The sequence below is a fragment of the Strongylocentrotus purpuratus genome, unplaced genomic scaffold (genome assembly GCF_000002235.5).
Source record: "Strongylocentrotus purpuratus isolate Spur 01 unplaced genomic scaffold, Spur_5.0 spur5_scaffold_16, whole genome shotgun sequence".
NCBI classification, from domain to species: domain Eukaryota; kingdom Metazoa; phylum Echinodermata; class Echinoidea; order Camarodonta; family Strongylocentrotidae; genus Strongylocentrotus; species Strongylocentrotus purpuratus.
This window is the reverse complement of record NW_022145601.1, coordinates 24,616,172-24,640,329: the sequence shown is the minus strand read 5'-3', so window position 1 is coordinate 24,640,329 and position 24,158 is coordinate 24,616,172. Positions and strand designations below refer to the sequence as shown.

General features: G+C 38.5%; 1 protein-coding gene and 1 long non-coding RNA gene across 4 annotated transcripts; both read right to left on the bottom strand.

Moving 5' to 3' along the window:
* Positions 1-635: 635 nt before the first annotated feature.
* LOC577836 (transmembrane protein 45A-like) lies at positions 636-1,256 on the bottom strand. Its single transcript, XM_778044.4, has one exon. The coding sequence runs from the start codon at positions 1,254-1,256 to the stop codon at positions 636-638; it is 621 nt and encodes a 206-aa protein (XP_783137.4).
* Positions 1,257-8,849: 7,593 nt separating this feature from the next.
* LOC115924588 lies at positions 8,850-12,879 on the bottom strand. Of its 3 annotated transcripts, XR_004064378.1 has the most exons (4): positions 12,714-12,879; positions 10,139-10,215; positions 9,556-9,699; positions 8,850-9,021 (listed from the first exon to the last, which is right to left on the bottom strand). It is a non-coding gene; the product is annotated as an uncharacterized LOC115924588 (long non-coding RNA). The 3 variants fall into 3 exon arrangements; XR_004064379.1 differs by lacking the exon at positions 12,714-12,879 and having other exon boundaries at positions 10,126-10,298; XR_004064377.1 differs by lacking the exon at positions 12,714-12,879 and having other exon boundaries at positions 10,139-10,298.
* Positions 12,880-24,158: the final 11,279 nt, after the last annotated feature.

Below are 24,158 nucleotides of genomic sequence, written 5' to 3'. Positions count from 1 at the left end.
AATGATAACGCTTGATAACTGATTTAATTGTTTTGAATGCTAACAAAGAATACATGTATGGATACATATTGAAGCGCATAGGAACGTTGTATTGTAATGTAATATGCACTTTACAAGAACGGTTCATCATTATCATAATTGTTATTAATAATTTTTATTATCTATGCTAGTGTGTACCGAATCTATTGACAAGCAAGAGAAGATGGACATTTTTCAACACTTATTATACAAATATATCCCACATGTTATTCAGTGGCATTCAATGTAGTACAGAATTGACATTGATAAGATCAATATAGAATATGTTCATAATTTTATTGATACTGAATAATATCATGAACATTTGAAACGTTCCTACCATGTACTAGATAGAATTCTTTGAACATGTATTTGTTCTGGTGGATGTATATCAAATTTGTATATTATTAATCTGCAACCTTGTATTTTCATTGACATTATCATCATTATTTTGGGGAAACTATAATTACAAGAGTCTATAAGATACGAATTTGGAAATATGTTTACAATTTCGCGAATGTAACGTCGTTGAATTGTTAAATTATAAATTTGTAATCTCTGAGTCCTCCGTGCTGTTTCCCAAATCCAGAATTGCTGTTTACGCATTACTGTCACTTTCAACTATCAAGACTCTGAGCTGTTTCCGCGAGTTCATAACGACCATTGCTCATCTGAGAGTACTTCACTGATGAGAAGCCACATGCCTTCAACGTCAGCTTGGTGATGCCGTAGACCAGAAAGAGAACCAGCATGCCGATTAGGATGTGCCATGTGAACATGACGGTAGTCAACATAACGTTGAGATGGTCCTCTCCATCCCAAGGTTCTCCTGAAGGAGGTTTGTAGAGCACTATACCCAAGTGAAAGAACCAGGTTCCCTGGACTAGAGTGAAAAGAATCCGGATGAGACGTATTAAGGTATCTTCTCTGGACCAGACCTCCGCCGCTGCTGTCAAAAAGCACACAAAGATAGCGAAGACGAGCATGCTGTGAAGGTGGATTTCGAGAGGGCTTCGACCGTGGGTGTGGTAGTAGAAAAGAAACCCTTCCACGGCATACGCCAAAGCACCAAGAGCGTGTTCAAATTTTGCTGCAGAAGGGACACAGGTACTCCCAAGGATTTTGACGAATCCATAGAGACCAAAATATAAGTACATGGAGCAGTGCCCCCATTCTACGTCATTTTGCCAGTGGCCGTCCTTGTCGACAAGGACCAGGACCGGTTCCGAGTACGCCATCTCGACACCGATGCCGGCAATGCCCGCGAAAACGATTAATCCTGCCTCAAGAGGTGCGCGATGCAAACAGTACATCACACGAGACCGGGGCCGCTGGCGACCGTTGTCCAATACCACTATGGAGTATGCAAATTGTATGATCCACCAAATAGCGACGATAATGAAAAATCCACCGGGTACTGCATGTCCACCAAACGAACCCATTTTATCGTCTTATCTGTAACTTCCTTGAGGTAGATTCACTCTCTTTCCAGGGAGGTGTTTAACTCACATACCCTGCTCTTTCCTTCCACCATATTGTACTCGATGTAAGATGTACAGTCGTGTTATGGTATTCTGTGGAATCCTCGATCGCACAGTAGGCTACAGTACCATCGTGTACCATGTAGTCTCTCTCTCTCTCTCACTCTACCTCTTTCTCTCTCTCTCTCTCTCTTATGGAGCAAAATGCAAACACGGGAAACGTACAGTGAGCCATCTGTGTACAAACGCAACCATGCAGCGGCTCCCTTGGTTTCAATAAATTTGAAAGTCAACGGGCATAACATACTGAAAAGATGCATTGTATTGGATCTCAATAAAAAACATGTTGTGTTCTCAAGCAGACTGTGTATTGGGTGACTGGGTTCTGGTGAAATCCGATTCATGTGTGCACTGCATATAAATTTAAAGATTGAGTCAAAATAATTCTCATAATTCTGCTGAATGTCAAACCATTACTTTATAGGCCTCCCTATATACCTAATGAGGCTTTCTAGTAACTTCTTGACGGTTACTTTCACAACGTAAGGCCTACAAGCTTTGTATTGCCCTTTGGGTGCCAAAACATGGGTCGGTCGGTCGGAAATCTTCTTTTTCCCCTTCCCTGTTTGTGCTGATATTTCTCAGTTTGGAATGCTTTAAATAAATATATTTTTTATTCATTAAACATTTTTTCCCCAAAAAACCGGTAAAAAAAAAAAAAAAAAAAAAAAAAACTATTTTTAAAAGCCGACCGTAGAGTTCAAAATGTTTGGGTTGGTCGCAAGGGGCAATACAACATCTTTTTTAACGCCTAATTGAATAACCAGTACTCAACTTTATCTTTAATATATAAGAGACGCATTGACAAATGATGAACGTTTAATGTTGTTTAATTTATAAACAGACATTGTGGCATACAGATATGCGCCACATAGTTAGCATGTTGCAGGCGAATGCACCGAATGCTTGCCATAGTTATCATCCCTATTGCGCACGTAACGAACGTTCTTAAAATTAATGTAAACGATATCATTTTGCCGGCAAAATTTCAATTGATTAACACGAATCCCATAAAATTTCGTTGAATAGTCCCGTCTAATTCAAATTGAAAGAAAAGCCTTAAACTTTGGTTGAGTCGACACACGATGCTATTGAATCTTCATAGATAATCATTGACCTAAGTCTATAAAGGTCATGGAGCGCTATATAAATGGAATGTTATTGTTATTACCTTATGAACTTTGAATAGTGAAAGAGGTATTGTGATTTTGAATAAAGAACACAAATGTGTCTAATGCTATGGTCACACTATCCAAAAGTAGCCTGCTCGGCGGCCGAGCGGCGAGTTTTTAACCAATTCTGCCCGGCCACCGAGCGGCCGCCGCCTTAGTCCAGATTCAGTCCGTTCGTTCTTTTTATCCCCCACACACAGCGCAGTCTCTCCACTGATCGCGCAATCCCCAAATTTTCGTCCCAGATTTAGAGGAATGGCTAGGTCTACTTTCAACGTTGAGGGTGTGTTATTTTATCAGCTGATTGGGTGCGCGAAACGAAAACGGTACAGAGGCTGGACTACCGCCGCCTAGGCACCGCTCGTTTTTAGGGCATCGCTCGGTCGCCGCTGAAGTTTTAGCGCGGAGTTAAAATTTGGCGCCGCCCAAAATACGCTCGGTGCCTGGGCGGTCGCCGCCCGGGCACCGACCTAATCGCTGGGCGATGCCTAAATTCCAGCAGCGACCGAGCAGGCTACTGATCGGCCAGTCGCTGCTCTGATTTGTGACCATAGCTTAAGAGAACGGATGTATGCCGATATCGTGCAAGCATAAATGAATCATAAATGAATTTCAATTCGAATTGTACTAAACATAATTTGCTATCGTAAGTTCAAATGTGTAATGAAAGGATACAGCGTTTCAGGTTGTTCCTTTTTCACTCTACAATATGGCCTACTTTGCCCTACAGTTCGCCTTCTTAAAGTTGTCTCGAGTCTCGATCTTCCCTTAAAAACAATAATAATAATAATAATAGAAAAATAATAATAATGATATAAACAATAATAGTAACATTGTTATGATAATTATGATACTTACAATAATGATAATAATGATAATAATAATGATAATATATGTTAATGCCGTTCTCTTCATTCTTCAAGTTCAAATTCAGATTGTTTATATTTGGTGTTTGGAACCCTCCCGTCCTTTACTCTATCAGAAGTTCGCCCCTTCCTCTCAAGTGGCTATGCAACCTTTCCATGCTATATCCTTTATTACAAACTACCGAAATCATGTGATTACAAAAATAACATGATGGTATAACGTGGTAGCAATTTACCAAAGGAAAATATTACTCGAGAGTCGAGCCAACCAAATTTTGTATTGTGTATCAGTGGCGGATCCAGGGGTGGGCCGAAACGGCCGCGGCCCCCCCCCCCCCTATTGGCGGCGCAAACAAATTGAGAAGGAAAAAAGAGCCGGAAGAAAAGAAGGGAAAAAATGAAAAAAAAGGAGAAGATAAAAGAAAAGAGAAGAAAAAAGAAAAGAAAAGAGAGAGAGTTCAAAAAAAAGAGGAAAGAAAAAGAAGAAATGGCACTAAAAATTAGTGACAGTAACGACGAACTAGAAATGCAATCGTGTCAGAACGGTGTGCGTGCAATGACGCCATGTTTCTACGTGTCAAACGAAAGAGCTTCTCTCGGACTATCCAGAGCAATTTGCACGAAGTCTGTAGCTTCTGTGATATTGGAGATGTAGGTAGGGCGAAAGAAAGGCATCAACAGTGACCTTGATGGGATGGTAGTGACTATGCCTACGAAGTTTGAAATAAATTGGGATAGGGGAAAGAACCTAGAAAGGGCTCGCAAGCACTGCGTGCACAAACCAATGGGATTTGGTGCATGTTTGACATTGCAATCAAGATCGTTCTGGGGGCCAAAAGCGTGAACCCGATATGCCCCATAGACAATGCGTGTAATGAATGGGCGGAAAACGTGCAGGATCTGTATTATGACCGGAGTTAAATTGTTTTTTCTCTCTCTCTTTACGTCTCTTTATGGGCCGTATTTGGTATCATTAGAAAGAGAATTTCATGGTTGTTATTGTAAACCACTCTCTTTTTTTCTATGATAATCCTATCGAAACACGTGGTGTAAAATAGATTTATAGGACAAAATGGCGTCTTAAATGGCCCCCTTGACCAATTTCAAAAATCTGGCCAAGAGGTGCCCTGCGTATTGGAACTCGGCATGTCACTGCAAATTTTCAAGGAAAAAAAAGGACGTTTAAGGGGCGAAAAGCAGTCTGAAAAAATGACGTCATAGCCGATACGTGTTAGATTTGGGCGGAAACTCGGCGGAATTCGTAAAGTGACCCTTGTTCAAATGCGATTTACTCACAATTTTCTGTATGAACATATACCATACTTGGTATCATTCGAAAAGGCACTTCATTGCGGTCAGTTTGACACCATTGCCATCCGCGCGGAATGTATTGCACGCATTAAACGCGCTATTACATAATGCATAGTAAATTCATCATTTTTGACGATAAATTTGCGCTGACATATTCGAATTTTACTTAACTTGGCAGACAGTTGTCACGTATATGGATACATATATCTGCAAAGTTTCATTGAAATAGGTATAGAGATCGCCATTTTAGAGCAAGTTGAAGTTATTTTGGAATTTCCTCGAAAATGGCGAATTTGGAGGGCATTTTTCTCAAATTTGGTCAGTGTTAGGGTATATAATTTTGTATATGGCTGGAAAGGGCATATCTTCAAGTATCTAAATCCAAAAAAGGGTACGGGTTTGCCAAGCCATTATGGAGATACGGCCACAGAGAGAAAGCCAATTCCCAGAACTTTAGAGGGCGCTATTTATGTTGTGCAAAGCCATTGGAGCGTGAAATTTGGCATGGCTCTGTGCAATTATGAGATAAAGATACTGTAAGATTTAAATACAAAACGGAATTTATATGAGAAAGTTATGGCAGTTTTAGATTATTTAGGGGTCCATTTTTCAAGAACTTGAGAGATTTTTGACGGAGTCGGTTTTAGATTTGAATTTCGAGTATGAAGATGGCATTTTGAAGGTCAAGTCATATGTCGCAGATGAAAGAACATCTCTCAGACTATCTAGAGGAATTTGTTAGAAGTTTGTAGGATCTAGGATAGTGGAGATAGGAAGGAAGATATAAAGGCGTTAAAATGGACCAGAAACGGACAAAATGGCGCCTGGACGGTCATGCATGAGTGATTTCCAAAATCGAAGAATGTAGTGACCTTGATGAGATGTTAGAGACTATGCCTATGAAATTTGAAAGGAAAAGGACATGAGGAAAGCACCTAACTAGGAATCACAAACACTACGTGCAAAACGAATGCGATTTCCTGACGATAAGGATAAGGATAAGGAAAAGGAAAAGGAGAATATTAATGGGGCAGAATGTGAACGAAAACAAGGCAATGACGAAGATCGTCATTGCAATAAGGGAAAGACAAGGGGAGTGGGGGGGGGGGGGTGTGCGTGAAGGCGGATGCATTGAGGGGGGAGTAGCCTATAATCTAGGCGGAGTGCCGAGCTTTTTTCTTTGCTGCTAGACTAACCTTAAGCAGAACGTCTGATACGGCGAGACTACGAACCGTGAGCCGCGAAGCGGCTCACCGCCTGCGTCTTATTTTTTCGTACCACGGCGAGCCCGGATTCCTGTTTTATCATGAATATTCATTAGGCAGGGCCGGGGAAAGTCTCGATTCTCTTGAATATTCATGTATGATCGAGGCATGCGCAGCATCGAATATCGTGTGTAACAAGTACGTTGGATTAATGGCAGGCCTATAATATGACATAGAAAAGCAATGTCATGGTCATTTAGATAATACAGTCATAAATGCTGTGTTTAATTACTAGTAAATGCCAAAATGTCAGTACCGGTAGACAAGATATAAAGCATATATTTCAAGTAAGAGTCTTGATAGGCAATTTGTGAGTAGCCTAGGCCTACTTTTCTGAGATTAATGGGAGTCAGTTCTTTTCATAAATTGGTAATTAATCAGTTCTAGGTTTGCTTTTTAAATATTACAAGCAGAGGTTGCATTATGGTATTGAATATGTGATACAGTATTATAAACTGTATAAAATAGATAACAAGAATAGGCCTACATACGGACATTTATCAAAAATAAAATACTTGTGTATTGCACTTAAATTATTTCTATGATCTATGCTCACTTAACTGCATAAGGAAGAAAAGGAAGAAAGAAAAATGGGATTAGAAAGAAGAATAACAAAGTTAAAAAGTAAAATATATATAAATAATAAATGAATGGAAGAAATAAAGAATACGGAATAGATACCAAGGAAGAAAGAAATAAATTGCAAGAAAATTGAAATGAAAAGAAGACAAAAGAAAAAGGGAAAGGAGCAAGATAATATTGATACCATATCTTCAATCTTGTTTTCTTTTATCTTGCCTCTTGTTTTTGTTTAGGCCTAGCTACCATTTTTTCCTTTCCTTTCTCTTTTTCTCTTAAAAGTTCTCTTTGGTTTCTTTCTAAAATAACGAGGGAAGGGGGGGGTGGGGGACTCGATGATAATTCATCATTTGAAGGTTTACAATGTGAAGTCCATGAGTTATATGCACCCACTGAAGAAAATCCATGTACAGGGTTGCTGCAGGAACCCCAGCACCCACAGATCCCACGCATGATGAGACAAACTCGAGAGAAAACTACACATTCTTTCACATACATTGAAGAAAAAAAAGAAGAAAAAAAATCCAAGATCGGTTGAACTCTTTTTGACCCCTCCCCAGGACGTCGATCAATTACATGTGCCCCCCCCCCCCCAAACTCTGGCTACGGCCCTGGCGATAATTACCAACTATTCAAATCTGACAGGTGCCCCTTTTTCTTCAACAAATGCCCCTTTAACTTCATAATAAGTGCCACTGTTCCATTTTCATAAGTGCCCCTTGTGATATCTGATAAAAGCCCTTTCATTTTTTTTTTACTTTGACACGCGTCCCCTTAAACTTTCTAACAAGTGCCCTTTTACCTTTTGATATGTGCCTCTTTCCCTGTTTAATAGGAGCCCCAACCCCAACCCTTTCTCATAAATGCCCCTTTGACACATGCCCCCTTTTCCTTTTTTTATAATTCCCCTTTTCTCTCTTTCTCTGTCTTTCGAAAACTATCTTCTGCAAGGTTTGTTCTCTTGACTGAGCAACCTGTTGCAATTCCTTTCTGTCTCATTTTCAGTCGTACTTGTTGCCACTCATTTGCATTCACTCGTTATCAACTACCATCAACCATTCCATATTCACTCCATTACTGTCCACATTTCAATTTCATTCTCTTCACTCTCCCTTTTTGCAGCCTTTCCAGGAGCTTTGCTAGAAGTAGAACATTTTTAATGTAGAGGCCAGAGAAACCGGAAAGTATGTTAATCATTTTATTCAAATATCTAACTTTAAAAAAAGGAAAGTGAAACATTGTTTAATTACAATATATTGACATAATTTTGTTAAAGAAAAAATTTGAATTTAACACTGGAAATTTGTAATTGGTTTGCCTGCCCCCCCCCCCCCCAAAAAAAAAACACACTCAAAACACAACAGTGGTACCAGGGTTTTTGTTAGGAGGCCCATGTACTGTATAATTTTTATTCTTAAGAATAGTTTTCTCTTTTTTATTAATTTGACATTGGCATACCGTAAATTTCACCAGGAACCCCCCCCCCCTCCCCCACATTAACAATCGACACTGCCATTACTTCTACCAACAGTAATGCTATAATTCAAAATTTCACTTTCTAAATCCTTCTAATATAAACATATAATCATATTTGTACAGAGGATAAGATAAGAGGATAGCAAGCCCCCCCCCCCCCCCACTCCCTGTTTTCTTTAGTTGGGAAGCATCGAAACATGATTCTATGAAAGCTACCAGTTTGGATACGAAAGGCAATGAGGATTAGCAGTTTCCATATTTAATGCATTTAGAGTGTTTTCTTTCAAACCTTCTTACATACAATACTTGAAGTAGCAATAATTTCATAATCTACAAAACTTCCCATACAGAAGTCCATGGAGGTAAATGAATTTTAACATGTATAATTATAATCAAAATATCATTGATTAATTCAATCTTTGATATAGACTGATAGACCTTTATCAATCAAATTTGAAGGAGAATCTTTCTGCCCAGTCCTCAGTTTCATCCTATAAGATGGTAGTTGACATTGTTAGAATTTTAATGTTTATTCGTTGAGTATTAGTTATCTTTAATTATTTGAAAGTCGACAAGATGATAAACTTCATTAGCTTTATTGAATGTAGTATTCTACAAACATATAATACAAATAACAAATAAATATCATGTAAATATTCCAGTTTAAACCCATCTCTATTGTCCTCTTTCATTATATGAGGGTGGCATCTTTAAGACGTAGTCTCGTGTAGATATCTTCTGCATCCATCACTAAAGTTGTAGCCTAGTTTTCAGAAAAAAATATAACCCAAGTCTGTTGAATGGAAAAATGAAATTAGATATAAAAAAATCAACAATGACTAATAACATACACCCTGGTACCTGCTCAGAAAAAGGAAGGACTGAAATTCACTTGGGGTTCTAGTGGGCAAACCTAAACTATTTTTTGTACAAGACTAGTTTAAATACTGACCGTATCTTAAATTATTACTGATGATCCCATTAAGACGATAGGCCTGCTGGAGCTCGGATCAGACAAGGTATGAAATAAGTAATACAATGTAATACAACTCGTGCTCATACCGGTAATTGAATAATACTCGGTTAAGTATGGGACATAAAATGACCAAACAACTTTGACCAGCGAATGTACTGGAAATAATGCTACTGAAACATACGTAATGTAGACTTATATTTCATCTATATTGACATTTAATTTTTAATCTAAATTACAATTGTGATATTAAGTCAATTATTCTTTTACAAGTCAACTGACAATGAAAAATATCTGTTTCAGATCTATAATTTTCTCCATGACATTTGTTCCACAAAAATTTATTGGGGGTACCTTCATGTATATTAGCACACTTGCTCGTATGAAGTGTAGTAGGCCCGCATCTCTAGATATGATCCCGTCAACATCTGTTCTTTGTTCCTCTCCTGAGTTTGCAAACCAGAATGCCTTCATCATCCACTGTAGAGAGGCATCATCCTACATGAGAGAAAACAAAGTAGGTACATGTACTTCAATTAAAAACTGATACTGATGGATACATATCAACCATAATACATCCTATAAACAGACTTTTATCAATCTTATTTTGTGTTCTTCTTCATCTTCATTGCTCAAGACGTGAAAGTACCCCTTACAAAAAAAAAATGAGGGGTCCTGTGTATACCCTACATGTAGTGCTTACAATGTGCATTTGATATGGCTCTTCTAAACACAGGACCTCCTGTAAATAAGGACAAATTTTCCTTTGTAAACATAGAAAGAAAAGACATCAATATTTGTATACTAGGTGCAGAACTAGAATAAAATATACCCTCCACTATATATGCTTGCAATGTCAACTTAGTTCCATTTCCTTTTGAGTGAATTAATAGGTGGTCGTTTAATATGTGTGTGCTAAATAACCTGATAACTGTACATGCATGGGACTTTCTGCTTCATCTTGCAAATATAAGAGATGTTGTAATGTCCTCCTTCCAGCTCTTCAGTTTCAATCTTTTGGAACAAAAAGAAGAAGAAAATCAATACGACAATCAAGGCATCCCTTTCTCCTTAACAAAATAAAATAGATCTAGCATAATTCAAATTAATAGATATTTTTATGTCATGGTTGGCCTTAATTTTAATATGGTGTGGAAATCAACATTCCTATTTAATGAACCACAGTACAAAGTAAAACTTAATGGAAGATTTAACTTGTGCATCAAACAGTGGTTTCTATGGCCTATGAACACGAAGCAGTACTAAGTAGAATTAGTTTATTATAACAAGAAGAGGTGGACTACATACCATATAAGCAGAGGCGGCGCTCCGAGAGGGGGGGGCAGAGTGCCCTCCCATTTGGTCAAGTACCCTAAAAGTGCCCCTTTTTGCATAGGAAAAGTGCCCCTTTTTACATAGGAAAGTGCCCCTTTTACTCTGACAAGTGCCCCTAAGTTTTTAAAGTGCCCCTTCCCCTTTTAATAACTACCCCTTTTAACTTGGATAAACGCACCTTATATCTTCACATGTGCTCCCTTTCATTTTTAATAAGTGCCCCTTTTTCTTATAAGTGCCCCCATTTAAAAATAGGCCCTTTCCCTTCTCATAAATGCCCCTTTTCATCTATGAAAATAGTTCCTTTTCATTCTCTTAAGTGCCCCTTTTCATCTCTTGTAAATGACCCTATTCACTTCTGAGAGATACTTGTTTTACTTTGACAAGCACCCCTTCCCCTCCTAGTCAGTACTCTTTTCATCTCTTATAAATGCCTCTTTTATTTTGACACGTCCTCCTTTTCCTTCCTATATAATGCCTTTTTTCCTTATAAGCACCCTTACCCCTTATCATAATTACCGGTACCACTTTTCGTCTTTGATAAGTGCCCCGTTTATTTAAACATGTGCCACTTTTTCTTTTTAATAAGAGCCACTTCCCCTTCTCATTACCCTTTTAACAATGATATGTACCCTATTTCCTTTCTTATAAAGAACCTATCCCTTTTTCATAAATGCCCCTTTTCACTGCTTATAAATGCCCCCTATCAAAATCTGATGGGTGCCTCTTTTCCGTCGACAAATGCCCATGTTCTTATCATCCCTGGTGCATGCCTCTTTGTTTAGGTGTAAGAAGTGCCCCATTTTCACCTCTGATAATTAGCCTTTGTACTTTGACACATGCTTCTTTTCTTTTCTGATAAGTGTCTTAACCCTTTCGATAAGTGTCCCCTTTTCCTCTCATCATTAAACGTGTCCCTAATTTCAAGCGACTAAAAGCAATTTCCCACAAAGCTCGCTCGCTACGCTTGCCCATAGTTATAGGCGTTATAATTATGTAACTTATCACAGATCTATTCAGTCTTCTGTTATGAGATTGTGCTTATATAACCCCATCAGGATTGGGTTTTCCTCTTTATAAGATGTAATTTTTCGCACTGCAAGCCAAAAACTGCAAAGTATGATACTTAAGCAATATCTTAAATGCTGTATTAAGAGAAACAAATATTGAAATCATCCCTGATAATGTAATCACAAAATAGGGGTATATACCAATGTCAAAAAAATGGTATATTTTCCCTCTGAAGGTGCCCTTTTCTCAAGAAAGTGCCCTTTTTGTTGGTGCCCCCCCCCCCCACTTTGGAAGTTGCTCTGCCCAAAGGCTCCGCCGCCTCTGCGTATAAGTAAACATAATTGTCGACTACCCTAGGGGTCTTCTCTTATACAACGTCCAACAAAAAATAGATTTATCAAATGAACTGCACACTTTGGAGAAGAAAAAATCTTTAATATAGGTCTAGATCTAGAAAAGTTATGACAAATTGACAAGCACACTGGACACACACAACATCTGAACATTAAATAAATGAATCCTAGGTCTAATTTGTTTGTTTTTGAATATTTTTATTAATAAGTTCCAGGTTTACGTCTAAATGAAATATGGTTTGGAGCTGTTTGATTATCCATGGTCACAAACAATTTTGGTCTAAAAGTTGACACGCACCAATGATGCAACTGAGCGAACGGATAGCACTTAGTCTTAGTAATACTAGTATAGCCAACAGAGTCGACATCTACTTAAGATATAAACAAGAATTAACCCTCTTGGATTATTAAAGAAATCATACTTCATAGATTATTTTAAGGTGTAACGTTAAATCTAGATTTAAATTCAATGGATGATTGGTGAATTAGATTCACGATGACGATCAAATTTGGAATAAAACCTGATCAGAAAGTTTTATCTTGATGCAGATGAGCACCGAAATTCCCCAACGTGGGCCTGCCGGAACCCCGGGGCTCTAAAGGGTGACATGAAGGCAAACCGCAGTCAAACTACTTCACGACGATGAAAATCAAAGTGCAATTTCAAGAGAAATATTTTTCTAGCCTTTTCCCCACAAATCTGTTGAGAACAGTCTCAAAATGTAAAGAAATTACAGTAGATCACGAATTACAGCTTTTTCAAATTAATGACTAAATTCTCTTAATCTACTGATATTTCAATCAATTACTCACCCATATGCATTCTCCGTGAACTAAATCTTCTCACTTTGTGCGAGTATAGCGCGCGTCGTGCATTCCCACCTCGATATGAATATTTAAGAGAATCGAGACTTTCCCCGACCCTGCCTAATGAATATTCATGATAAAACAGGAATCCGGCCTCGCCGTGGTACGAAAAAATAAGACGCTCCCCCTATAATCACTGGTCTAGCTAATCAATATTCATATAATTCAAAATGGCGGATCTATGAATCATTCAACAGCCCTACCAAATGATGATCATAGAATCCGTGGTCGCGTAGAAAATCACAGCACAAGGGGATTGCTTGGTATATTGCACTCTTTCCAAAACCAGTAGGTAATGCAACAAAAATATCCCTGCCGGCTTCAATAACGCTACGAATAGCGGATTCCTGCAGTTCTCTGAATTTTCCATTAGGAATGCCTAGTTTGTTGGCCGCATATGATAAACTTTCTCGCAGAAGATCGTCGTCGCATGAACTACCCGCCATCTTGGATGAAGAAAATGACGTCATGTCACGTGATTTATAATATGCATATGCATAGACTCTTCTCCATACGTGTTTCTGATTGGTTGAATTCATTTCGTATTCATGAGGTTTTTTCGTACGAAAAACTACCACGGATTCATGGTCGATAATAAAAAAAACAACGACTAAAGCTAGACCAGTGATTATAGGCGGTGAGCCGCTTCGCGACTCACGGTTCGTAGTCTCGCCGTATCAGACGTTCTGCTTAGGGTTAGTCTAGCAGCAAAGAAAAAAACTCGGCACTCCGCCTAGCTTATAGTCTAAGGGGGGAGGGGTGACTGGCCGTATTCTTATTTTTAGGTTATGCGAAACTGAGTCGGAATTATGCTTATTTTCAAAAAATCTTAGCATGCTTGTTTATGTTAAGCCGTAGTGCATGAAAAAGGTTAGTGTAGAAACACTTCTGAAAAGGCCGCGCCCGGCCCCTCCAAAGAACGGCAGAATGGTCATCTTTAAATTCTGGAGTCATTCTCGATGGCTTGGGAGCCGTTATTGAAGTGGGGGCCGGCCCTACTCAAATGGTAGTGACGGTAACGATGGATAAGGGAATAAGGAGGAAGGGATGCACATGCAGGCGCGTACGCATACAACATGGCAGAGCTTGAGGGGCCTGGCAGAGCCTTTTCAAGATTGTCTATAAGAGAGGAAGAGAGGTTATTTCTCAAATTTCTAAAATAGGAAATTCCAAATAGTCGTCATGAGCAATAGAAATTGTAGTTTCCTCCTTGAGAGTCACATAACCCCTTTCATTTCATTTTAGAATTTAACTTCTCTTTCTCTCTTAAAGACAATTTCATATAACTTCTGTTTTCGTATTGTTGTACTTTCGTCCGCAGACTACTTGAGCACATGTCGAGCCAACTCAGTCGGAAATGTAATATGTAGGCCTAAGTGTAAAGTTAAGTTTCATGTTCTTCCTTTTTTCTTTCTTTCTTTCTTTCTCTCCCTCTCTCTGTCTCTCTCCTTTTCCTCTATCTTCTTTTTTAAAAACATTATTCTTTCTTTTCTTCTCATTTTCTGTGTGTGACATGCGTTACGCGTACGTCTATCAATGTCTTAATATGGTAGATTTACATTTTGATGTTTCCCTTTGTAGGTGCACCTTATATTCCAGAAAGTGCCCTATTTTGATGGTGCCCCCCCCCCCATGTATTGATCTTGATTTAAAAAAAATAACTTTCTCATTAATTCTATTTCCAATATATCTAATACTTGCACTAATCTCCAATTTAAAAAAAAATCGTCTACTTTCTCTCAAGACAACATTATATAAAGGATTCATTAATACAAGGCTATCTCGCGAGTTATCTCTCAATTTCTAACTTCTGCATTCCTCATCTCCCAGTCTCCCTTGCTTTAATATTCCTCGTTACTTCCTTCCAACTGAACTCCAACTTAATTGATGTTATACACTGTATCTATTCTTCAACTACAGGTAGATGCAAATGTTACTCAAAATCCATTATATAAATCACACTCAGGATACAGCCAACTGACGAGAATTGCTTCAATCTATATTTTACATGTATCATTAATATATGGTTTTACAATGGCTATGGTGATGAGTTGTCTAGGTAACATGTTGATGTGTTTGTTAAAATGTATTACCATGGGATGATCATAGTTACTATCATTTTACAGTGTGCAATCTGGGTCGGAATCCAGCATAATATATTTATAAAAAAGAGGTTCACATAAAAGCACTCATGATAAAGCCGCGCCCGGCCCCTACAACATCATTTTGGATTTTCAGATGATGGGCCGGGTGGCAGGGGTAGGGGGGAAAGTTCGTCCCACTCTTCAAGTACCCCCCCCCCCCCCAAGGGCCACTTTTACTTTGTAAAGAAGTGCCCCTTCCCCTTTTTAACTCGGATAAGCGCACATTTCATCAACACATGTGCCCCCTTTCCTATCTGATAAGGGCTATTTAGAAAAATGAGGCCCTTCATAAATAAAAAGTGTCCCTTTTCATCTCTGGTAAATGACCATTTTCATATATGAGAAGTTAATTCTTTTCACTTCAGTGCGCTCTTCACCTCCGATAATTGCCCCTATTCAAATCTGAGAGATGCTCGTTTTACTTTGAAAAGTACCCCTTCCCCTCCTGATAAGTACTCTTTTCATCTATGATGGGTGCCCATTTTTACCTTTGCTAACTGCCCTTTTATTTTGAATCGTGCCCCTTTTCCTTTCTAATAAGGGACCTATCCCCTTTTCATAAATGCCCCTTTTCACCTCTGATAAATCAAATTCTGATGGATGCCCCTTTTCGTCAACAAATGCCCATTTTCCATACTTATAAGTGCCCTATCTCATTTCTGGTGAGTGCCTCCTTTCAGGTGTAAGAAGTGCCCCGTTTGAACCTTTGATAATTACTCTTTGTACCTTGACACATGCTCCTTTTCTTTTCTAATAAGTGTCTTTATCCCTTTCGATATGTGTCCCCTTAACCTCTCATCATCAGGCACATAGGCACGGGGGGGGGGCACGTGCCCCCCCCCCCTAACCTGCTCATCATTAGGCTTGCACCTAATTTAAAGCGACTAAGAGTAATTTCCCCTAAAGCTCGCTCGCTCGCTCGCATTTATATTATTTGTCACTTTAAAACAAATGTTTTTTCAGTCTTCCGTGATGCTTATAACCCCATCATTATTTGGTTTTTTCCTCTTTATAAGATGTAATTTTTCACTCTGCGACCTCACAGATCTTACATTTTTTCTCGCTCGCAAATGAATATTCAGACAATCACACCCAGCCGAAAGTGTGATGCTTAAGCAATATCTTGTATGACATATAAAGAAAAACAAATATTGAAATCGTCCCTGATAATGGAATCACTATGAAAGGGTATATACCAATGTCTAAAAAAATGTATATTTTCGCTTTGAGATTTCGCTTTGTAGGTGCCCTTTTTTGTTGGTGCTTTCCACTTTGGAAATAGCTCCGCCGCCCCTGCTTACGCATTAGCGCCAGCGTTAATTTCACGCTTGCGCGCACAGGGGGTGTCTGTGTGTGTGTGTTTGTAGGGGGGGGGGGGTTCCTCTCTAGCTCTGAAGCTGATTTTTTTTTTTACCTGGATTCGTGCGATTCGGTTAATACTTTTAGAGGGAGTCTGAGGGGGATGTGCCCCCCTCTGAAGCTGACATTTTTTGGATTTTTGAAACTGGATTCGTGCGTTTTGGTTAATACTTTTTTGGGGAGTCTGATTTGATTTCAAAACACCTGCAGTTAATGCGGGATGGGGTTGCAGCCTCTCTTTCCCCGAAAATTTAAAAATTACCAATATGCATTTGTTATATCTTATCTCGTATATTTTGGTGACAATTAACACTTTTCACAACATACATAAGCTCACTCGCCAAAATTATTAAACCAGGAAATAGATATTGGGGCAAGAGGCTTCAGCCCCCACTGATGGAAATGTCAAAAAAATTGCGCGCGAGCATAACTTGAAAACGGGGAATGTTGATATCGGACAAGAGATGTGACGTGAGCATGTCCCCTTTCCAAAATAATTGTGCCCGCTTGTAGGTACCAGTACACTATAAAAGTACAGTGCTTCTAATATGACCTTGTCAGTATTGGTAAGTTTAAATAACGGTCTGCGCGAATTTCGAATTTCCGGCCCCCCCCCCCCCCCTATTGGAAAATCCTGGATCCGCGCCTGGAACCCTCCCGTCCTTTACCTATCAGAAGTTCGCCCCTTCCTCTCAAGTGGCTATGCAACGTTAAGAACGCCCAATAAAAACGAGATAATTATAATAATAATGATAATAATAAATCATGTAATAATAACAATAAAAACGATGATAATGACAATGATAATGCTGATAATGATAATGCTGATAAAGATAATGGTGATAATGATTGATAATGGTGATGATGATAACGGTGATGATGATGATAATGGTGATGATGATAATGGTGATGATGATGGTGATGATGATGATAATGATAACGGTGATGATGATAATGGTGATGATGATAATGGTGATGATGATGGTGATGATGATGATAATGATAACGGTGATGATGATAATGGTGATGATGATAATGGTGATGATGATGGTGATGATGATGATAATGATAACGGTGATGATGATAATGGTGATGATGACAATGGTGATGATGATAACGGTGATGATGTCAATGGTGATGATGATGATAATGGTGATGATGATAATGGTGATGATGACAATGGTGATGATGACAATGGTGATAATGATAACGGTGATGATGACAATGGTGATGATGATAATGGTGATGATGATGATAATGATAACGGTGATGATGATAATGGTGATGATGACAATGGTGATGATGATAATGGTGATGATGATAACGGTGATGATGACAATGGTGATGATGATAATGGTGATGATGATAATGGTGATGATGACAATGGTGATGATGATGATAATGATAACGGTGATGATGATAATGGTGATGATGACAATGGTGATGATGATAATGGTGATGATGATAATGGTGATGATGATGATAATGATAACGGTGATGATGATAATGGTGATGATGACAATGGTGATGATGATAATGGTGATGATGATGATAATGATAACGGTGATGATGATAATGGTGATGATGACAATGGTGATGATGATAATGGTGATGATGACAATGGTGATGATGACAATGGTGATAATGATAACGGTGATGATGACAATGGTGATGATGATAATGGTGATGATGATGATAATGATAACGGTGATGATGATAATGGTGATGATGACAATGGTGATGATGATAATGGTGATGATGATAACGGTGATGATGACAATGGTGATGATGATAATGGTGATGATGATAATGGTGATGATGACAATGGTGATGATGATGATAATGATAACGGTGATGATGATAATGGTGATGATGACAATGGTGATGATGATAATGGTGATGATGATAATGGTGATGATGATGATAATGATAACGGTGATGATGATAATGGTGATGATGACAATGGTGATGATGATAATGGTGATGATGATGATAATGATAACGGTGATGATGATAATGGTGATGATGACAATGGTGATGATGATAATGGTGATGATGATAACGGTGATGATGACAATGGTGATGATGATAATGGTGATGATGACAATGGTGATGATGATAATGGTGATGATGATAATGGTGATGATGATAATGGTGATGATGATAATGGTGATGATGATAATGGTGATGATGATAATGGTGATGATGACAATGGTGATGATGACAATGGTGATAATGATAACGGTGATGATGACAATGGTGATGATGATAATGGTGATGATGATAATGGTGATGATGACAATGGTGATGATGACAATGGTGATAATGATAACGGTGATGATGACTATGGTGATGATGACAATGGTGATAATGATAACGGTGATGATGACAATGGTGATGATGATAATGGTGATGATGATAATGGTGATGATGATAACGGTGATGATGATAATGGTGATGATGACAATGCTGATAATGATAATGCTGATAATGATAATGGTGATGATGATAACGGTGATGATGATGATAATGGTGATGATGACAATGGTGATAATGATAAAGGTGATAATGATAATGGTGAAAATGATAATTTTGACAATTGAAAAAAATGACAAATTGAGAGTGCCTCGTGAACTGATTGCTGTATAAAATCTTGCGGGGAAATTCGTGATATGCAACAATTCAAAACATAAACACAAATAATGCCCAACTCTAGATTTTCAGCCAGTCAGACTGAAAAGCTACACTAAGATTGAAAGCGAGATCAACCTATGCTGTGCTAAAATAGACCAAACCAAATTTCAAGGACAATCGGTTAAAATTTGTGTTAGCTATCGCGAGCAAATCCCCCTCCTCCCTCCCCAACCCTTCCCATCCCTTCCCATCCCTTCACCTGATCCACTCTGGCTCCGCCGCCTATAATAAATTATCGAACCACACGTGACATGTGACACAGTGCACGTGACATGTTTGCATTATCATAAACGAGGTGTTTTTATTATTTATGTACTCTTCCCTCTGTTTATTCCCCTGTTATACTAGTAAACCCAGCAAACAATGGGAGATGGCGATTGCCTTCATAATAATATACACACTAGCTGGGAGGCAATTTCGTTTCTCAAACGTGCAACCGCTGATTGTGTCTCCGTTTCAGTCTACTGCTGCCGCGTTTGTTGTTAGAATCGTTGTTCGGATGATTTATGCGTGAAGTACAGATCTTTCAATACTCAGTGCAAAATAATATTTGTTTAACAATTTTTAGAAATAACCCGCAGCATTCACAACATGCGAATACTGCGACGATTGACTTTTCACAGAATTGCCTATCGTATGTGCGATTGCACAGACCAAACGATTAATATCGAAGTTCCTCTGTTCCTTTTAAAGGATTAAAGGAAGGCCGGGACTTTTAAAAAAGAATATCAGTAGATTTCAAGTCAAAATCGCCCCAAAAGCAGTTTCGAGAATTCACTTAAAATCATGCATTTATTCAATAATTAAAGATACGACCCTCTGTATATAACACAAAGGCGTGTAATCCAGTTGTACTTGTATATTCAATACAGCGATTGATTTCAACCTTTGCATCTGTTGTTATAATTTTTGTTTAGAAGAGCCAGACTTAACTAGCACATATCTTTTCTTCTTTTCTCATTTACCAGCTTTTATCCCAGGCTATGTTTTGATTCTGTAACATATATATATATTGGTTTTAAGGATGAACACAAATAAGTCAATCGACAATTACAGTAAATATGCTGCATGTATCAATTACATAAGCTTAATGATTTGAAGTTTTAAAAAAGTACATTCGTGATATGGGCTGTATCTACACTGTACGTATAAATATACCTGTAGTGTAGCAGCCATCGGTATATTTCCACATAATTTTTTATTGCGAATCATATCATTCAGCGATTTGAATAATAGATGGATGTCGTATTCGGTTCAATGTCCATGGTCACAAGCGAGACAACAAAGGGATAGGATGGGGTGGGGATAGGAGGAGGGTGGGAAAGTATACCTCCATGGCCTCTCTAGGTAAGCGTTCCAATATGACGATTATGTCGCGGTATGATTTGTTCTATTCTTCTAATAATATAATATAATATTCAACTTTTATATAGCGCTTAAAGGTACTATGTCCCTTTTGCAGCCAACCTCAAATTCTGTAGAACTTTGCAGGAATTATGAATATGTCATGTATGTCCTACTGTGAAATGTAAACGTTAGCAGTGTCCTCATATTCAAATTATGCAAGGAAACCCGTAAAACGTATGACCATTCGGTACATTACGGTCTGAAAATCAAGACTATTACTTGTGGGCTCTATATATAGCCCTAAAGTCGATTTGACAACTAATAGTCATTATTTTCCTACTTGAAGACATTTTCAAGCCCCGCCTTTTTTAGGGGAGTTCTAAATAAGTATTATCTTTCAAATGCAGTTGGAATTTAACTTTTTTCATTTTTTGGCCTGCAAATGGGACATAGTACCTTTAATACATCTCAGACGTCATACATGGATTTAGTTTGACAAGGCGTTAAGATGGAGAAGGCCATGCGGCAAATTTTAATCGAAATACTTCGAATTGATTCAAGTATTAATAATTTGATTGAAAGAAAGTGAAATTAAGTACCCAGATGAATTTACCCGTCATCTACGTCTGATACACATTAAGTTTGAGTATATTTATGTGGGTTCCATTTGTCATACCAATGTAGATTTGCATGTTTGTTATTTGTTGTGGTGACACACTGTACTATGAGATATTATTGTATTCTTTTACCGCTATTCATTCCATTTAAGTTTTTTTCTTTTCGATAACGCTTTGTAGCCATAGGCTGAATTCCGCACTTCCCAATATTTTTTAAATTAATAATAACAGTTGTTGTCGATAGTAATGATAATTATAATAAACAAATTTGTCTTGGAGGTGTCGTGGTATAGTGGTTCATTCACGTAACTCTCAATTCAAAGGATGAGGGTTCGAAACCACGCCCGGCACTAACGTCCTTTGCTTAGAGATGAATCCACATTTTTACCATTTTTCTCCCAGCTGTATACCAGGTGTAAATAAGTAAAGGTGTCGATCGTAGTCGAGTGGTTGAATCACTTGACTGGAATGCAAAAGTCACGGGTTCGATATCCGGCACAGCATTTATGTCCTTGAGCAAGGCATTGTATCGACGTTACTCCTCTCCACCCAGGTTATTAAATGGGTATCCGAGATGGTGCGAACGTGAATGACGCGTGCGGTCCCGTCAAAAGGGCGACTGGCGGAAATGCTCTCAAGGGAGTGGAGAGTGCGCACTTGAAAATGCAGGATCATAACAGAATCCAGTGACCGGGGTAATAATACGTTCATGATGTTTAACTGGTAAAGCGCTTTATAACAAAAAGTTACCATTGTTATTATTATCATTATTACCAATTGCTGGGGTAATAAAAATAGGCTTAATAATTATGCTTGAATGAAGTGTAGGTTTTTAAGTTTAAGTAAAATACGGGCCATGCAGCGATAAATCAAAGTGTTAAAATAAAGCATGTGTTTGCAGACTTAAAACCTGATGTACCTTTTCTTATTAATTGCTACAGCAACCAGTGTGTTTATTTCTGAATTAAATTATCAAATTGAAAGTGTTATGACATACCTGGGTTCATTCTAACGTTGCCGACGATTAATAATAATTCAGGTTTGTTTCTTGTGTGGCGTGTAATGTAAGTAAATATGTAACATTGTGCCGACAAATGGTTAAGTTTATTTAGATCAAATGTCAAAAGAGAAAAGGCAAAGAGAGTGACAGGCAGAGAAGGATAGGCAGAGAAAGAGAGAGAACTAGATAAAGCGAGAGAGAGAGAGAGAGAGAGAGAGAGAGAGGAGGGAAAGATAAAGAGATAGGGCATAGGGAGGACATGAAAAGAAGATAACATCTATAGAAACAACTCACGACATCCTCTCCTTCCCATTCCCATATGATATTTGTTTGTATAGGCGAGTGCTCCCTCTACCCCTCCAGACAGAACCCTCACTACGCCCCTACCGTGAGAGGCTATTACTCATGTTCCATTAGACAGCTTCTGTGCGTGGACATTCCCCCTTCTGAATAGAAAATAATAATATGCTATGGCTTTGTTCATTGTTGTCTCGACGTTACTCCCGGAATCGTTTCAATTATAACGGGACCATTCATCCCTTCATCCATGCATGCATGATGAAGGCATTCATATCGTGGCTGATGCCGTACCGTGTACATATAGTAGTGGTTGTTGTTGTAGGAGTAGAAGTAGTAGAAATAGTACTAGTTGGAGAATTAGTAGTAGAAGTAGTAGTAGTAGTAGTAGTCAGGGGCGGCGGTCCCGGGGGGACGGGACGGACTCACGTTCTCCCTCGAAATTTTTAGGGGGGATCGTCCCCCCCCCCCGGAAAATTTGAAAAAGTCAAAAAATGTATAGCAAATACTGACTTAAGACTGCAACACACTTTTAGGCTCTGAAGGGCCCAAGAGTGCAGCGTTTGGACTAAAAAATTGCAAAAATCTTCTCGCCCAGTCGCTACGCTACCTCGCATAATATCCTTCAAAATGTTGCAGAAACCTGTATTCCGTTGGTATCACGTCAGCACAGTGAACAATATGCTCCCTCGTCCCCCCCCCCCCCGGTCACGAAAGTAAATCGCCGCCCATGGTAGCAGTAGTAGTAGACAGAGTTACGCTCCGGGGGGGGGGGGGCACAGTGCCCCCCCCCCCACTTTTTCAAGTACCCCAGAATTGCCCCTTTTTACATAGAAAAAGTGCCCCTTTAACTTTGTGAGAAGTGCCCCTTTTACTTTGACAAGTACACTATTAATTTTTAACTTGCCCCTTCCCCTTTTCACCTCTGACAAGTGCCCCTTTTATTTTGACACGTACCCCTTTTCCTTTAACAAGTTCCCATTTTCAATTCTCATAACTGCCTTTTTAATATCTAGTAAGTTCACCTTTCAGGTACGAGAAGCGCCTCTTTTTACTTTTGATAAGCGCCCCCTTCCCCTCCTGATAAATGCTCTTTCCATCTCTTATAAATGCCCTTTTATTTTGACACGTCCCCCTTGTCCTTCCTAATAAATGCTTCTATTCCTTCTTATAAGTGCCCCCTTTTCCTCTCATCATTAAAATATTGAATATTTTCGCTTTGAGATTTCCCTTTGAAGGTGTCCTTTTTTGTTGGTGCCCCCCCCCCCCCCACTTTAGAAGTCGCTCCGCGGCCTCTGGTATATAGTAGTAGTTGGTACATGAATAAGCAACAAGATAAACATTATGTGAGTATATATTTGTGACTACCTAAGAATACATTACGTAAAAGGTGGTCTAAGAAACAACAAGGGTACAAAAGAAAACGTAACACATTATAATGTCACAAGAAATGCAATATATCATAGAGCGAGTGAAATCCATGGTCATAATACTTACATCATGCCTCAAATCACAGCATTCACAACAAATCATGAGAAAGGAAAAGAGCAATATTATCAAAACATGCAAAATGAACTAAATTCAGAACATATTTGGAGTCGTTTTTAATACAGGAAACGGAACAAGCCTAATGTTTCGATTCCCAGAAAAACAACTTATTACTCAAGGTGGTGTTACACCTGCTATACACTTAATATTTTATGAATAAAATTTATATCATAAATTATAAAGCATCATATTTCCATGGTCTACAGGTCTATTGTGTATAGTGTTTTTATGTGATTTCATAGTTAGCACTAGTCTAGAGTGCCCTGAGCATTTGATTCCACGTGTATAAGGCGCCTTACCAAATTACATTGATTAATAGGTTTATTAATATCATTACAATTATTATTATTATAATAATAATAATAATATAATTATTAACGTTATT

What these genes read in the sequence shown, in the direction of transcription:
- LOC577836 (XM_778044.4), bottom strand. Translation starts at nt 1,256, where the DNA reads ATGGCGTACTCGGAACCGGTCCTGGTCCTTGTCGACAAGGACGGCCAC.